The 18,289-nt window shown below is 37.1% G+C and overlaps 1 protein-coding gene across 7 annotated transcripts in view; it reads left to right on the top strand.

Moving 5' to 3' along the window:
• PHF3 (PHD finger protein 3) overlaps window positions 1-17,444 on the top strand; it is a 76,841-nt gene extending 59,397 nt beyond the window's left edge. For all 7 annotated transcript variants that reach the window (XM_074991092.1, XM_074991093.1, XM_074991098.1 and 4 more), the window contains 7 exons: window positions 2,493-2,624; window positions 3,117-3,252; window positions 4,623-4,818; window positions 7,169-7,316; window positions 9,689-9,778; window positions 11,302-11,497; window positions 14,423-17,444. In XM_074991092.1, the coding sequence (XP_074847193.1) occupies window positions 2,493-2,624; window positions 3,117-3,252; window positions 4,623-4,818; window positions 7,169-7,316; window positions 9,689-9,778; window positions 11,302-11,497; window positions 14,423-16,599 (3,075 nt within the window). In that variant the 3' untranslated portion in view covers window positions 16,600-17,444. The remainder of the gene's footprint in view (window positions 1-2,492; window positions 2,625-3,116; window positions 3,253-4,622; window positions 4,819-7,168; window positions 7,317-9,688; window positions 9,779-11,301; window positions 11,498-14,422) is intronic.
• The last annotated feature ends 845 nt before the right edge of the window (window positions 17,445-18,289 follow it).

Genomic DNA, 18,289 nt, shown 5'->3' with positions numbered 1-18,289 from the left:
ATAAGAAACAATATATCATGTTTCCTCTATATGAATACTTGAATATTATGTGTAGATGTTTGCCTTGTCTCCAAAAACATATGTAGGAATTGAAGATGGTTCAGAAAAGGGCAGCAAAAATTGTTAGGGGTATGGAACAGCTTCCATGCGAGGAGAGATTAATAAGATTGGGACTTCTCATCTTGGAAATGACACAACTGACAGGGATATGACAGAGGTTTACAAAATCATGATTGGTCTGGAGGAAATAAGTGTTGTTTATTACTCATAACACAAGAACTGGAGATGAGGCTGTCATGAAATAATAAGCAGCAGGTTTTAAACAAACAAAAGGAAGTATTCTACGCACAATGCACGGTCAACATCTGGAACTCGTTGCCAGAGGATATGGTGAAGGACAAGACTATAGTGGGTTCAGAAAAAAACCTAGATAAATTCATGGAGGTTCTGTCCACTGATGCTTATAAGTCAGGATGAGTAAGGATGGTGTCCCTAGCCTCTGTTAGCCAGAAGCTGGGAGTGGTCAAAAGGAAAAGGGGGAGGATCACTAGATTACTTATTCTATTAATTCTAGATAAACCTAGGGCTAGATGAATCTTTGGTCTGACCCAGTATGGCCTTATTTGTATTCTTATGACACATAGAATCATGTATTTTTCTTTTAAACTTAACGTTAATACCTTAAATTTTACAGCTGTTAATAAATCTGAAGCTGTTGGAGTAACTCAGACTACCCTTTTTTTCACCAAGAACATGGGGCCAAATTTTTGCTAGTTGTAAATTGGCAGAGCTGTATTGACTTCCGTATTACTACATCATTTTACACCAGATGAGGCTGTAGCCTCTCTTCCTTCCCCTCCCTCCCCCCCTCCCCACACCCTGTGTGGGTGTAAAGTTGTAAGGTAGTCTTGCATCTGTGTGAATCCAGATAAGCTTGGTTTGATGGGTAGTATCTGTTACCTGTGGTACAATCTGTACTTAATGAACACCCATTTTTCTTTTATTCTAACACTCCCTGTGAGTTTGTTTTTAATGCTGCATTGATTGTAGAAAAATATTGGGGTTTTTTGAGTACAGTATTTTATGTATCTTATGTCTCTATCAACATTACTAATGATACAGTCAGATGGCATACATAAATTACAAAAATACTATATTCAGGCTCCCGGCTGTGGGGTTAGTGGGGAGCCCTTGGTCCACCTGCAAGGTGGTCATGGACCACTAGTGGTCTCAGGACCACATTTTGGGAACCACTGCATTCATGTCTTGGAGTTCCATGTGTGGAAGTAGATTCAGCTGTGAAAGGCAATGTACAAACAACACTGTCTCCTTCACCCCCAGAAAATTAATATGTTTATCTAAAACGTCTTTCTGTGCCATTCCAATAACAGTGGATACTATGCTGATTTCATTATGAGTCTGCCACAGAATTTCTGATCTGCTACACCAGAGGCTTTGCTGAAGAATTTAGACCTAACTTGTTCTTCCATAGATCAGTGAAACTAGGGGCATTGGTTATAGTAGTAACTTACCTGTGCAAACAAGCTGAGATTGTTTTTAATTAGGAGTGATTCTGCCTCTGTAGGAGTTGGTGAGGCAATAAGTAGGAATAGTGAGGAAAATTGGCAAATTTTAATTACTAATATGTATTGTGGTCGCTTGTAGAGACTCCAGTCCCATTTTGGCAGGCTCTGTACAGATGTAACTGGAAACACCTTAGTTGTAAAACTGTCAGTTGTGAGGCTTTTCAGTCTTGCCATTGTAGTTAACTTGTTACTCAGTGCACAAAATAGAATATTTATTTTAAAGAGCAAATCCATTGATTAATTACGTTTAAAAAAAGAGCTCATTGAGCTCTTTGTTTCATGAGGAGGGTCAAGGCAAGGTATCCTGTTCTTGAAATACAAACCAGGTGGAGCAAGAAGAGTAGTCTAGCTGCTATATGAGAACATGATAATTCTTGTCAGCTTTTTGAATCTGCGATTAAACTTGTTGCAAAGAATTCATGAAGTTATCCTTAAGAAAATTTTGGAAAATAGATGTTTGGTTTTTAGTTAAAATATGAAGTCTATTAACTAGATTGGGATTATGTAATTAATAATCAAAAATTAGAAAGATACTATATCTTAATTTTCCTCTAGGTTGTATAGATAAACACTTGTATATGCTACGGGAAAAGGGCTAGCAAAATTTTCTTTAGCTATTGAAAACTTAAAGTAACATGTCCTGAAATGTGTGAGAAGGGGACTTGCTTGTAATTTATTTATGGTATATACCTGGTTAGCAGTCACTGACAATGCAGGTGAAGATTTGACACACTGTAGTATGTTAATATTTCATAAAACCATTTGCATTCTAGAAAATGGCCTTTCCTTAAAATTACCTTTGAACTAGAACTTTTGTCCTATTTCAGTATCTCAGATGCCAAGCATTCACTTCCATATCACTTCTAACGTTGTTGTGTAAATATGTCTAATATTACTCTTCTGTAGACAATTGAAATGATTGAGAAAGAGCAGAGGGAAGTTGAAAGGCGACCAATAACAAAAATTACTCACAAAGGAGAAATAGAAATTGAGACTGATGCTCCAATAAAAGAACAAGAAGTAGCTATGGAAATTCAGGTAAATAAGAAACTAAGTAGGCCTTCATTTTAATTCTAAGGGAAGGTTCACTTTTTTTTTAAAAAAAAGCAATATTATAGTGCATACATAAAACAGATGATTTTAAATTATTTTAGTATACTTCAAAATAAAATTGTATGTAATTTTATTCTTTGTCCATAGGGTTTTAGTAGTGGGTTTCTGTTTATCTTATGATTTCTGGTACCAGTCAAGTATTAAATCATACTCTAATTTATTGCTGTTGAGAAATCATGAAATATTTCCTCAGTTTTTTAAACTCTTTTTAAAAGCTGTTTGTATATGTGCACATGCATTTTATTTTTTAAAATAATAAACTGAAACCAAAGCAAAGTCTCTCACATGAGAAGAATTAAAGATTTCCAGATGGTTGACTTTGAGGTAGTAGAAATAATATTACAATTAAGAATTTCTGATGGAGCATAAATGTTTTTGTCTTCTATGCAAAACTGATTGCTTAACCTTTCTTAACAGGAGGCTAGTGTGATTAAGATGGTAGAGAAGACAGAAGAGATTGAAAAAGAAAAAGAAGTAGGCGAATCTTCATTTCCAGACACAACCAGTCAACACAAAAATCATCTGTTTGATCTTAACTGTAAAATTTGCATAGGTAATTATAATAAAAACATATTAAAATTACTAACACTTATCCCAGAGATAATGCTTTCCAAACAAAGATCTTAAAACATTTTAAAAATCCTCATTGTCCCCCACAATTTCCCAATAAAGAAGGAGCTAACGATATCTTACTTCAAAACCACGTCTCTTTAAAGTTTTCTAGTAATGTTGCTCTGTTTGTGGTGCTCCTATACTATTCATGGAACACTGGCATAGCTTGCTGATTCAGCAGACCTTGATTTTATTCATAAAGAGAGACCACAGGCTTGCTATGATGGCAAAGGCCTGCCTGGGTTTATCATCAGCAAACCACAATATTAGCACTCTGTTCAACAGGGATGCTCAATACATGTACGCCCATGACAAGGTAATGTCATAGTCAACGTAGTGTTTGTGTTTGAGACCAGTACAAAGTTGCTCATCGTATGACTTCTCCTTTTATACATGGATGCAAACAGATATTACATTCCATGTTACTAAACAACAAGAAGTCCCAATAAGAAGCACCTTACAGACTAACAGATATTTTGGAGAACAAGCTTTCATGAACAAAGAGCTGTATTCCATATTACTGGTGACCTTATGGTTTGAACAAAACATCTTCATTTATTATCCTGTCATTCCTTCTTTATTTTATGAGGGGCCTTAACATCCCTGCAGGTCAGGAAAGATCTTACTTGGTTAGCTAATATTCTGTCAAGGTCTGCATTGGTTCACATCTGACTTTGGTTAGTTGTGGGCCAGCAAGACCTCCAGACAGCATGAAAGTTCATAGGGGGCCTGGACACTAAAGGAACTCCTCAAGTGAGCTTTATGTTTTTCATTGCTGCTCCAGCTTTTCTTTAGTTCAGTGGTGTCCAATAGGAATTGAAAGAGAGCCACACTTGTGGTTTTCATCCTATATTCACCACAGGTCCCCCCTACCCCCGCCCATGCCTTCCCCCAGCCCTTCCCCTCCCCCAAAGCCAGATGGCCCCAGTGCTCCATTCTAAATTAATGCCAGTGACTCTCTGGAGCAGATGGGGCTGAAGCCACTGAAGCAGCTGGAGCAGCTGAGACCTCCAGGCTGAGGTAACCAGAGCAGCCATGCGCTTTTCTCACCAGGGTGTGGCATGTGCATGAGCAGGCAGTCAGCACTCATGGGAATGCTGTGGGCGGAGTCTCATTTAAAACTTCCATACAGTTCCAGAGCTGGAATCGCCATACCAATGTGTCTGTTTGCTACCTGTGGCGAGTGGCAAATGTATTGGACACCACAGTTTTAGTTCATCCAGCTTGCTAGCATCTGATTGATTATTCCTATTTTCAGATAAAGACCATTTCTTTATTAGTAGAAAATAATATTTATAATACTTTCTCAAGGTCGAATGGCACCACCTATTGATGACCTTTCTGCAAAAAAAGTGAAAGTGTCTGTAGGAGTGGCACGTAAACAGTCAGACAATGAAGCAGAAAACATAGCAGATGCACTTTCTGCGACATCAAATATTTTAGCATCAGAATTATTAGAAGATGATAAACAAGAATTGTCAAAGCCAGCGTTCTCATCTGTCCCAAGGTAATAATAAACGTCTTGTGATATCTGTATTAAAAAAAACTTACGATTGTTCTGTCAAGCTAAGATTAATGTAATGTGAGTAAAAACATTAAATAGCTAAAATAGAGAATGCTGTGTAATTGTAGTGGGGTGTATTCACCTCTTGTGAGCATTCCATAGCTGAGTTGGGTAGGAGCCAGCACTTTCTTTTCCTGTGGTCCTCCTTGGGTTTAGGTACTGAATTAGTTGGGCAGTGTCTCACCCTCTCTGGCTGGGTCAGGCCCCCAAGATCTTCTGCTGAGCCACTAAAGAGTTGAATTCGCTCTGGTTCTGCAGCTCTTCTACTAGCCCGCTGAGCCCTGACTGGCTGTTCCCTGCAGCACATAATTTTGATTGGTTGTGGCCCACATAGACACTCTAGGCAGTTTGGAGGACTCTCCACTGCCCATTTCTGGGGCTGGGGCTGAGTTCCAGGAGAACTCTAGCAGGGGACCCCGGAGGATTTGGTGTGCCCCAAAAGAGTGATCAAACTGTCCAAATGCTTCTCTAAGTAACTAACTGGCTTTTTGTATCTCTCTTGATGTAACCTGACATGGCTTTGACAGATCTTTCATTGTTACAAAATATTTCAAAATAGCAAAAATATAAATTTTCAAAAGTGGTATTTGTTTTTCTAAGAATTTTCAATTAAATCTCCAACCCTCAAAGTCTAAACTTCAAATTGCCATATTCTTTCTTTAATCCTTAAATTGATTCACTGTACATTTTCTAAAAATGATGATGGAACATGCCTGCAAGTGACATGATAAAGTGGAAAGATAAAGCTCTTTGTTAAAGTTTGCATTGGTTTTCATGTGAAAAGCTAAATATGAGTTGGTTTCAACTTTTGATGTTTAACATTAAATATGCCTTAGATTCTAGCTGTCCTGGAGATACCTGCTCTTCCCCCTTGTCTGTCTGTGTGTCTCTCACTTCTCAAAACAAAACTTTCATGTAGCACTTTGAAGACTAACAAAATAATTTATTAGGTGGTGACCTTGTGTGGGACAGACCCTCTTCTTCAGATCTGTACTTTTCTGAAATTACAGACTAACACAGCTATCTGTGACTGTTCTCTCTCTCCTGATAGTTATAATCAGCTGGAAACTTTAGTTTTTTTTGAAATCCCCTAATATAATAGATCTAGGGGAGGGATTGCCTAGTCATCCTAGGATTAATATAGACCCTTCCTAATCAGATAAAGTGTTGATGTTGAGTATATTCATTCAGGGTCCAATTTTTGGAAATGCTGAATACCTGAAACTCTAGTTGATAAGGGTTTTTGAGTATGCTCAACATTTTTGGTAATCAAGTTCTCAGGATTTGGTTTGATTAATTTGTGGGATTTGAGATTCAGTTGTTAGGAATTCCTTAACTGATTTTCCTTTAACTTTATAAGGCTATTTATAATTCATGCATTTTTACATACTTGATGATGTAAATTTTTTGTTAAGCATCAGCTAGCTCTGTAAAACGTAATATTCTTGTATAAATAATGATTGCAAACCATAATTCTATCATTGTTTTCTCATTGGAAAATAATGGTCTATATAGTTCACCAATGCAGTGGTGCTTGACAGGCATGTGTGTTGATGTTGCTGACCTTGAAATTAAGATTTTTGTCATCTAGTGCAATGGTGAGGAATGTGGTGTGAATTGTGGTGTTATAGATGTTGGGCATGTATGTAATGTAAGCAGAGTTGGTCAGCGAAAGTGGTGATGTGTAGGTAGGAGAGCTAAGGTGTTGTGTACACTAGCCCAGAAGATCACCTTGCTTAGGGTCGATCTTCCAGGGTTTAATTTTGTGAATCTGGTAGGGATGCGCAAAATCAACCTCTCAGGGGTTGCAGTCCGTGGGAAAAAAACTCTCCCATCTATCTTCTTCAGTAAGGAAGACCAAGTAAGTCGAGCACAGATACATCAATTCTAGGTACACAGTTGCTGTAGCTAGAACTGTATGTCTGCAGTCGACTTATTTGCTTAAGAAAGGACATAGTTATGGAAGTCACGGAAGGACAAGATTTCAAGGAAAAGAGAATGGTCATCTTCATAAAAAGCTGTTTGACATGTCAAAGAGAGTATGTCTAGCTCTTTCTCTTATCAGCTACATATGATTCTCAACAACATAACTGAAATGCAATAACTTGTGACACGCTTAGTGACCTTTCCAATCCATAACTCTGTGATTGTAAAGATGCTACAACTCAAATATTCACAAATTACTTTTAGTGAGGTGGATTTCAAGTGTTCTACAGATTTACCTGATGGCAAATATTTATCGGTGGCACAGTCTAGCCATTATTTCTTTTGTTTAATCCCTGTTTTTCTTTAGATCTGAGACACCTGGTACCATTGAAAGTGAAGCTCTGTTTCTGGCTCGACTGAATTTCATCTGGAAAGGTTTTATCAATATGCCTTCTGTAGCAAAGTTTGTCATCAAGGCCTACCCGGTCTCTGGCTCTTTTGAATATTTAACTGAGGTACTGTATACTTAGTCAAGCATTTATATTTACCATGAAGAATGAAAATTTAATTTAGACTATTCATTTGTTTTGACACTTTGGGATTAGATTAAAGGTATCATAGTTGCACTGAGGTGAGGAATGAGTAAAGTTGAATAAATCAGGAGTGGCCAATACATGGCCTGCAGGCCAGAATACGACCCATGGAGCCTTTAAATTTGGCCTGCGAAGCCAGCAACAGCACCATTTTGAAAGCTGGCTGCGAGGCACAGGGTTGGCAACTTGTAGCCACAACTTGAAGGAGCTATTTGCGGCTCCAATCACTGCCACTGTGACTTTCTCCAGCTCCCTGCTGTGCTGCGCTGCGCTGAAGTAACAGAACTCAATTTAATTTAACAGTGGCTGGCAGGGCAGCAGGAGGACTTTAGCTATTAAACCAATTGAGTTCCATGCTGCAGAGGGGGAAAGGGTGTAGGAGAGCTGGGGTGCCCCAGTATATGCTATTGCTTCATATGTATATATACATGTTGAACCTCTCTAATTTGGAGCTCTCTTGTCAGGCAGCATCTGTAATCTGGCATGATTTTTTTTTAGCCAGATGACCATTTATGAGTGGCTATGTTTCCAGTAGTTCCATAAAGTTTGTTTACAGCCAGCAGTCCTGGCTCTCGGTGTTCTGTGCTGTTATTTAGTTGTAGTTTACCCATAAATGTCTTCTAAGAACCCAGTAAACAGTGAAAGGTGGTAATGTGCTTGATGATATTGACCTCCTGTGGTTGGGCAAATTCTCTCCTCCACCAGTCACGTCCCATGGGTGCTGGATGAGAGAGGTTCAGCCTGTAGTAGCAGCATGAAGGGTATGCATGCAAGCTTAACCTTAGCATTTCTTGACTTGAATGCTTATCTTTTTTTTTTCCAATCTTTGTTTTGTAACTTTTGCATTTAGATTTGCAAATATAAACATTAATTACAGAATCCAACCTTCAGAGACAATGCATCTAATATCAAGCCATCATACAAGGCAGTCACTTTTAACTATAAACACAGATAAATGTGTGTTTTGTCTGATACACACATAATTTTAGTTAACTCTAAATAAAATCCAGGATAAATTTGACCCAAATTTTAGGATGTAGTGGGGAAAAAACCTAACAAGGTATTACAAAATATAACTTGAGCAGAAGTTTCTCATGATGTCTTTTTAAATGTCAATATAAGTTCTTTTAAAACATCTAAAATCTTCCCATGCAAGTATTTAAAGTAAACTCTTTCATATCCTGCAGCCCCAGGACTGGGAGGTTGCTGGATATTCAAATATTCTGGATCTAGAAAGGTATACCTAGCAATCAATAGCACTAAAGAAAAACAAGGTTAGCAATTAAGGAACAAACAAATATATACAGAGTACTTTATTTACCAACATTAGTATTGTATAATATAAACTTATTCTGTATTTATTTATATTTACTTTTGCCATCGGTATAGTGAATGTAATTAAAATTGACTTATGGTAAAAAAGTCAGTTACCTGAGAGTTTTGGGTAATAGAATGTTGGATATAAAAGAGGTTACTCTAGTTTTAATGCACAACTGGCAATTATCAAATGTGAAATGTCATTAATTTTCATTGTCTAAGATGAAAGACACCACAAAGGAAATAACGCAAGTATTGAAAATTAAGTTTAGCTTTTACAAATTCTTTCAGTTTAACAATACGGTGTTTACTTATATTCTGAATTTGAAATGGCATCTCTAAATTGGTTTGCTTTCTGTCACCAATGTGACAAAAGCATGATTGAAGATTAGGTGCACTTTTCTGTAGACATCGTTTCAATTTAAAATCTTCTAGCCTTTTAAAATTACATATTAATTAGCCTAGGCCCTGATCCACAATTACTTACGGTCTTTTCTGGATTGGGGTATTAATCCTGGTCAGCGCTCTAACTGCATTTTGCAGTTGCAAGCAGCTACACGTTTTATGTAGGGTTGCGAGTTTTGGTTGCGTGTATTCCTGGAGGTTTCATCACATGACATTATCTTTAATTAAAAGATTGCTCTGGAGTCAGGAATTAATTCTCCCGGAATTATACAAGCAACCCTGTATAGAAGTCTGCTTTGAATGTCTTTTACTTATGCCTTTTGTTATTCATGTATAATAACAGGTTTAAGTGTGTGCAAGAGATACTGTGCATTCCATTATACATTGGGTTTTATTGAAACATCCAGTACCTGGATTTAATGCAAACTAGCTTTTCTTGGAAGTGGCATAACTTCTGCTGATACACTTAATTATGTATAATACAAGGACTTAGGAATTAAATGCCTTTATTATTTTGAAATCTATTTCAGTAAATACAGTGGATTCAAATCATATATCTGCTTTTCTAACAGGACTTGCCAGATAGCATCCAAGTAGGTGGCAGGATATCACCTCACACTGTTTGGGAATATGTAGAAAAAATAAAAGCTTCGGGGACCAAGGTGAGCATACTTTTAATTAGATAACTTTACCTGTCTTCTGCAATGTCAATATTGTGCATATATGTTTTAGAATATTCCTTTGTTGCAAATAGTATGACATCATATACATGGCAAAAACTGATGAATAAGGCGGCTCAGCTTGTTGCCCAAATCTTTTTGTAGCAATGCTTGGAGTTAATAGCATTTTATTCTTCCTTCCCACTGTTCGTTAGTGGCTCCTCCCTTGTCTTTTCTCCAGTTTTTACTCAGTGGAAGTCAATACAGACATTAGTCAGGAGGTTCTGACATGACCTTGTAGGGATAAGGGACAAGGAACTCCTCCTTTTTTCCCTTCCTCATACCTGGTGTTATGTTTCTGGTCTTTCCCCCATAGTAGTTAATGATGCATCTTAAAAGCACCAGCAATGATGCAGAATACACTATTCTTCTTCATCTGGTCCCTGTGGGTGCTCCACCGAAGGTGTCGGGCTCGCCCCGGTGCCACAGATCGGAGATTTCCAAGCTGGATCTCGTCGGATCGTGCACGCGCACATGCACGCTGGTCCTTTGCGCGCTTACGGTCATATGCTCAATCTGGTCCTAGCCAGTTCCTCTCAACTGCCAGCAGCTGCAGATGGACTTCGTTTCGGCTCCAACGCTTAGAAAGATAAAACTGTTACTTGTTACTATTTGCTAGTTCCTTTTCAAAACTTTTCCTTAAGACTGTTCTTTAAAAGTTACTGTGTATAGTTTAAAAAAAAAAAAAAAAAAAAAAAGAGGAGGAGGGAGGAGAGCAGCCGCCACTGAGGCCTGCTTATCTGTAGCATGGACTGGTTGCCGAATCCTATCTACGGACTAGTAGCAGCTGTATCTTGTCCGATTGCACATGCACAGATGCACACTGGTCCTTCGTGTGCTTAAGGTCATGTGTGCAATCCGGTCTACTCCAGTGCCTCCAACTACCGCCTCGGCTGCCCCTGAAAAATATAAAGCAGAACTGTTGAGAGGAACTGGTGTGGACTGGATTGCGCATGTGACCGTAAGCACATGAAGGACCAGTGCGCATCTGTGCATGCGCGATCCGATGAGGTACATCTTGGAAATCTCCGATCTGCGGCGCCGGGGGGAGCCTGGCACCTACTGTGGGGCACCCATGGGGACACATCTCAAAGAACCATCGTTAGTGCACACATGAGTAACTGCTTTCAGTTTCCTAAGGAGTGTTTGTAGAATGAAATTTAAAATACTCAAAATTTGGCACACATACTACAAAGGTGGTGTATAAGAATCAGCAGACTAAGAGAACATAATTTTGTCATGTACAGTTCTTTTTGGAAGCTTCTCATTTTCTCAGTGCTTCAGAAACACTCTTTTTGTTTCGCTGTGTCTTACTCTTCCATTTCTCACTTGTCATCTCTTCTGTCTTCTAATCAGTGGTTTAGTCTTTTCTGCAAATTGCATGTGTATATGAAGACCAATCAATATTAAAATGTACTTAAATTTTTTTAAAAGCTTCACACTACCTTTTTTCCTTTTTTAAACAGGAAATTTGTGTAGTTCGTTTCACCCCGGTAACTGAAGAGGATCAGATTTCCTATGCTTTGCTGTTTGCGTACTTCAGCAGCAGGAAGCGCTATGGTGTAGCCGCCAATAACATGAAACAAGTGAAGGATTTGTATCTTATCCCTTTAGGTTCCTCAGACAAAATTCCACATCATCTTATGCCTTTTGATGGACCTGGTAAGTGTAATAAAGGACTTGGTAACGTACGTTTCCTCCCCCACACCCCTCATGAATGAAATACTAAATGTACCGGAAAATTAAACTTCAGTGTTTAAAGTTACATCAGTAGTTTTGGGTAAATTGAGTAGTATATGTAATTATTTGAATGACATTATTGATCATCCTAGTAAGACATTGGAAACCAGTTTCCAACCCATGCGATTATTTGGATTAATGTGTTTAAATATTTAGTGCAAAAAGTCTTGTAATTAACATTTAAAGCCCCCTGCCACGTGGCAGGAGGAGAAGGGGGAAGATGGGAGGAGATCTGATATTTCAGACAGCTTCGTGAATAGTGTAGTGCAAAGTGACTTCTGAAAGAGGTTTATTCACACTCACTTTGAGTTTAAATCCACGCTTACGTAACATTTTTCAGCACTCAGAATGCATTTGATACTTAGCATACTAATGACAAGACATTCGTTGCCATCAAAACTTTACAGACTAAAGAGATGAGAAGTGAAGATTAAAAATAGTGCACTGGATAAAGAGAGGGGTTTTTCGTATGCAAGATCTTGAAAGGACTTAGTTTTTCTATGCACTGTCTTTCATTCTTAACTTTTTAATTATTTTATTTACAAACATTTGAGGAGGGAAGTTGCAGAATCCGGCATTTGAAGCTTTTAAGAGCAGGATAGACAAACACCAATCAGAAATGGTCTAGAATAGTGTTTTCCCAAACTTTGTTCCATGGAATATGAAGAGGTTTTTCATGAAAATTTTTGATGCTGGTAATATTTTTCCTTCTAAAATATTAAATATGAAATTGTGTGTATGAAAAATAAAGTATTTAATATTTAGATTGTAGGTACATTAATGTTCAGAATACATTCATAACAACATAGGTGGTGTTATTCGACTCGTGCCAAAATAATCAGAGCTGATTTGGATTTTTTCGGCATGAGTTGTTTTCCGAGAAATCAGGTGATGCCTCACCTTATTTAAGGATCCAACTTTCCAGCACTATTCTGTCTATTAAGCAGATTTGTAATCAAAAGATGCAAAAAACACTCTTCCCATTAAAACAATCTGTCAAATGTTACTTATTTTTATTTTCCAATAGTTTTCTGTAAAAATAACAAATTTATAAAAAAAAAAAAAAAATTTCCATACCTAATTTGTTTTATATTTTTCATACACATGTCTTTAAACTTTAAGGAACAGTATTTTAAACTATATTGTCCTTTCTATTTTTGCACAAAAGAGTACCACTAACAATCTGTCTTTTGGCTGTAACATTGATGTTTTTTTTGGGCTTGTACTTTTAATTTTTATACTCCATTATACTGTTGCCAATCATCCTCCTATCAGAAGGACATTAGTTGTTCATTCAGATGGTTTTCTCTTGTTTTTTGTTTTGTGAAATAAAGTATCTTAAATAAAAACTAACTTTTAAATTTACCTTTACATGTATCTATTTTTCAGTATAAAACCCTCCTCCCTCCCCCTCTACCAACCAGCATGTGTGTGTTCCAGCAATATATTCCAAGCCCAAAAGTGTTCCATGGCCAAATTAGTTTGGGAAGCACTGGTCTAGAATATAATACTTAGTCCTGCCGGGAATGCAAGGCAGTGAACTAAAACACCTTTCATGGTACCTTCTGGTACTGTGATTCTCTGTTCCCTTTGACACATTTGTGGCAATGGTAGTAGGGTGTAGAATGTGCAGTAAGACAACCAGGAACTCTTCCCTTTAACGTCTTTGTTTCACTTCTTTATTTTGGACGTTAATATTGTGAATCCTTGCACATACAAAAATCAAAATAAATCTCAATTGGAACATTATTAAAGTGAAATGTGTGAGAAATTCTTCACTGAAAGCATCAAGGCACTAGTAGGTATGACTGCTAGTTACAAGAATGACAAATTGTATACTTAGATTTTGTATTCCAAGTCAGGCATTTTAAGTTTTACTTCTTTTATATAGTAGCAAGGGTTTGCCAACCTAAAAATATATACTTCTTTTCTTTATGGTTAGTCTTTAGAAGAATCTTGACATTTTCACTTAGAAAAAATATCCTGTTTGTCATGCTATTTTTATATTCAGTTTTCTTAGTGAAAACACTGCTCCAGCTGTACCTGCTTTTGCTTGGCCAGCCTGATTGTACTGAAGCCCTGGAAAGGGGAGTTCATGCCAAAGAAAGGTCACCTACCTCTACTTTGAGTTGGGGAAAACCCCAAGTAACTAGTCAAGGTGGCTTTTATATGCACTTTCTGCTGTAATGACATCTAACCCATGATATTTCAGAGTATGCTTTTTTTATTTGGAAAGATTTCCCTGGACTAAATTCATTTAAATATGAAAGCAAGATATTGACCTTGTTTCTGTTTTTTGATTGTGGAAATCCATTATCTATATTTAAGTCAGTCCTTCTGGATTTCAGTATTCCTTTTGCTCATTTTAGATGTATTTAAAAATATCCAAAATTAAACGTTTTGCTACGTTTTAATATGGTGCATTGTTCTTTAGACTTTGATAAGCTTTTATTATCATTGCCCTTATGTTTGACTCGTACAGCTAAAAGAAAACCTCCTTTTTTCTGAGAACCTAAGTTATCCCAAACACACTACCTTATGGGTGGAATTTGTCTGCTATGAGGCAATGGCGTGAAGATCAGGTGCACTGCTTGTGCAGCTGTTTGTGGTTGCCTTATGCCTTTAAAATACACATTACCCTTAGGTGCCAGAAGGAGCATACTAGGAAGCAGTCCTTGCTATGTTTTTGTAGCAGTGTAACTAATTGGTCACACAGAACAGCTATCTTGTGTCAGAGGGGCTGCGGAGCTGTTGGCACCCAGAGAATACTATAGACACACAAATATTCTTTTATTACAATTCTCCAGGCAAATGTATTTCACTTACTGCTTTTGTATTTTTATGCAGGGATTGAAATACATCGACCAAATCTATTATTGGGTTTGATAATCCGCCAAAAAATGAAGAGGCAGATTAGTGCTAGCAGCAGCCTTGTGGATGACATCCCTGAAAGTTCCCCCAGTAACTTGCCACCAGAAAAAAAAAGCAAACCAAACAAACCAGATGTGTCTAATGCTGAAGTAGTAGTAGAAGAGGAGGAGGAAGAAAATGATTTTTTTAATTCCTTCACAACTGTGTTACATAAGCAGAGAAATAAGACTCAGCAATCTAATACAGAAGAAATGCCAACAGTTACTGAACCTGTAGTAGAAAACATCAAACATGAACCACCAAAGCCACTGAGATTTCTTCCTGGAGTTCTGGTTGGATGGGAAAATCAGCCTTCTACTCTTGAGCTAGCAAATAAACCACTGCCTGTAGATGATATTCTTCAAAGTCTTTTGGGTACTACAGGGCAACTATATGAACATCATCAGTCAGAGGTGGACCAATGTGCTAGTCAAGAAATACCTTTATTAGATGAGCAAATGAACTTAAAAGAAGAAACAAAAAATGATGAAGGACCTGCTGAAGCGACAGAATCTAAGGCTAGACTAGATGATCCACAAGAATCTGCTGTAACTGTGGATATGCCAGTTGCAGGGACATCAAGTTCAGCTGGAATGGCAGGAACTCTGATTAGTCTTAAGGGAAAACCACCAGATGTTTCTACAGAAGCATTTTTAGCAAACTTATCCATTCAGTCACAGAGCAAGGAACCTGAGGATTGTAAAGAAGATGAGCCAAAGTGGCAGCTGTATGACAAAGAGAATGTTTTGGAAGACAGCAAAAGAATCGCAAATTCTAGCTCCTCCTTTTCCTCATCAAATGCAGGTAAAGGAAGTGATAACAATGTTAACATAGGTTCAGCTGAATGTATGCCTGTTAATACTTCCAAGTCTCCACAGTTTATTAATCTTAAAAGGGACCCAAGACAAGCAGCTGGACGAAGTCAGCAGATTAATTCTTCAGAAAATAAGGAGGAGGACACTAACAAACATGAAGAAAGACAAAATACACAATCTGACCTCTCTGGAAGTGAGCAAATGGAGATAGAGAATACACAATCTGGAGAAAAGGGCTTAAGTGTTTATCAAAGTGGTAGTCAAACATGTGAGGCGCAATGTACTTCTGTTCCAAGTAAAACAGATAATTTATGTACTTCACAGCTGGAAGAAACAAAACACTTACAGGAAGATACACCAATGAAAAATATTGAAACGGTGCACTCATTTAGAAGAGGACCAGCAACAACCTCATCTCATTTTGAAAACGAAAATTCTTCTAATTCTGAATTCACTTCCAAGGTCCCTAGCCCTGTTGTAAGTGGAAACTTCTCACCAATAAGACCTCAACAGCACAATTTTCAACATATGAAATCGAATCTACCTGGATTTCAGTTTCAAACACTTTCACCTCCTAACTTCCCTCCCCAGAACAATCCCATGTTTGGATTTCCTCCTCATCTACCACCTCCACTTCTTCCTCCTCCAGGTTTTGGTTTTGCTCAAAATCCTATGCTGCCATGGCCACCCGTTGTTCATTTGACAGGTCAGCCACCACATTATGTTGGACCCCTTGGTCAAGGGCCATCACTGCCTCATAAACAATCAATATTTCCAGGGCCAGAAAACTTTTATCAGAGTAAAGACAGTAAGAGACCAGAAAGACGTCATAGTGACCCTTGGGGCAGACAAGAACAACATTTAGAGAGAGGATTCAGTAGGGGAAAAGGCGATCAGCATAGACAGAGGTTTTATAGTGAATCCCACCACCAAAAGAAAGACAGACATGAAAAAGAGCGGGACAGTGAAAAATACTGGGAACAAGATTCTGAAAGGAATAGACGGAAAGACAGAAACCAGGAAAAAGAAAGAGAGAAAAAAAGCAGAGATGAAGAGCATAGAGACAAAGAGAGGTTACGACTTTCACACAGTGATCGGGGATCTGAAGGAAAATCCTCTAAGGAGAGTAGAAATGCAGAGAAAAAGGTAGATAAACCTAAAAGTGAAGAACATTCTAATGAAAAGGATAAAGAGAGGGAGAAAAGTAGGGAGAGACACAGAGAACGAGAAAATGAAAAGAGCAGTGACAGACATCACAAAGATAGGGACCACAATGACAGAACTAAAAGCAAAAGGTAAAAAGAGCAGGCAGTCTTTCAAAATCCTATTTAAATAACTGTTAGATGTATCCTAAAATTTTGTAAAAATGCCTGCTAGGGTTGTGCCATCCTTTTTTATTGAGTGTTGGTGTTTTGCAAAAACAAGTCTGTGTTTTGGTACAAAGCTGTGTACCAATACTCATCTTCTTTTACATTATACCAACTATCCCTAGAAATAGGAGTTTAATATTTTTCAAAATTTTACATTGCTGTATATTCAGAATTTTAAAGATTTCTTTTATTAATATGCAATAAAGGCTTTGAAATTTCTTAGTTGAAGAAGTTGGCTTTAGTCAAGTATGCATTATAGGTACTGCCTTTAGTAATTTGTGCTCTCTTCTGTTTTAAGATGCTCCGGTAAAAGATGAATTTCACAAAATAGCCTTGTTTTTTAAATTGCACTGTTTTTGAGAATTGCAGCAGAGTCTTAGTATCACTCATACATTGCAACACAAAATACAACATATGTTAAATGATGTGTAGTTTTTTTTATGGTTCAGTAATACAGTAAAATAATTTAGCAGTATTTCCAGTTATTGGATATTTTCCAAGCATCTGAAACAGTTTGTGATCACAAATTAGAAGGCTGAGCTGTCCAAATCTCATTGCTTTAAACTGCACTTGTTTTAATAAGAAAAAAATTTAAACTATATTCTCTAAACTGATTTGTTACTAGTCAGTTCATTTTCCCATAATTTTTCATGCTTCAAAAACTTGAATACCTAGGCTTGTACATTATCTTGTGTTTTGCTATCCTTTTTACTGTACAATGTAAATATTTTAAGGGATATTTTGATTCTAAAAATGATAAAACTTTCTCACATACTTTGTGTGTTTTATTTCATAAGTGTGAAGCAGAAGGCTAAACCAGTATAACAAACAAGATGTAGAATGACTCGTGTAGCTTTGCTTTGCACTTCATTACTAGTGGGTTTTTTTTGTTGTTTTTAACCATGTCAGGGCTTTTAATAAACAGAGCAGTTCAGATTTTATGGTGACTGGCATCCACTGATACCTTCTTTTTAAAAACAAAATATTTCTGTCTCATACACTTTCTGGAAAAAAATACACCATATCGCTCATTTTGTTGAATCTGTTTTTGAAAAACAAATACTCTATCATTGCTTTATTCTGTGCATCACACTATTTTGCAATATTTAGTCTAATTATTTTTACTTGAGACTATTGTGTATAAAGAAGTTTAAATACATTGCCTTATCTATGAACACAGTTTTTTGCACTTTGGTGTAAAATAAACCTTTTCTTTCCAATAATAGAAATGTGATTAAAAGACAATATTGTTAACTTTTTTAAATGGTCATATATTAAAAGTAGCTTCCTTTTGCAGATGTTGCACATAGCTCTACAGCCAAATTACATAAGGTTAAAATTAAAAACATTCTACCAAATAAAGATGGTAATAGCTTTTATTGTATAATTATTCCTAGGCCAATAGCTCTGAAGGTTCACAAAATAATTTCTCTAGTTTAAGAAATGGAGGCCATATTTAAACTCTTAGTTTGAGAATTTGACATGTCTTACAGTCTACAGGACTGAAACCACTCGGTTCAAAATGGCTTCATAATTGATGTGGTTGGACTACTAATTCCATGGCTTTTAATAAATTGTCAGAGTTGTATCGCATAGCATTTCAGCAAATTGGGTTGCAT

This window comes from Carettochelys insculpta, chromosome 3 (genome assembly GCF_033958435.1).
Source record: "Carettochelys insculpta isolate YL-2023 chromosome 3, ASM3395843v1, whole genome shotgun sequence".
NCBI classification, from domain to species: domain Eukaryota; kingdom Metazoa; phylum Chordata; order Testudines; family Carettochelyidae; genus Carettochelys; species Carettochelys insculpta.
Note: the sequence above shows the minus strand (reverse complement) of the source record. Positions and strands in the feature narration are given on the sequence as shown.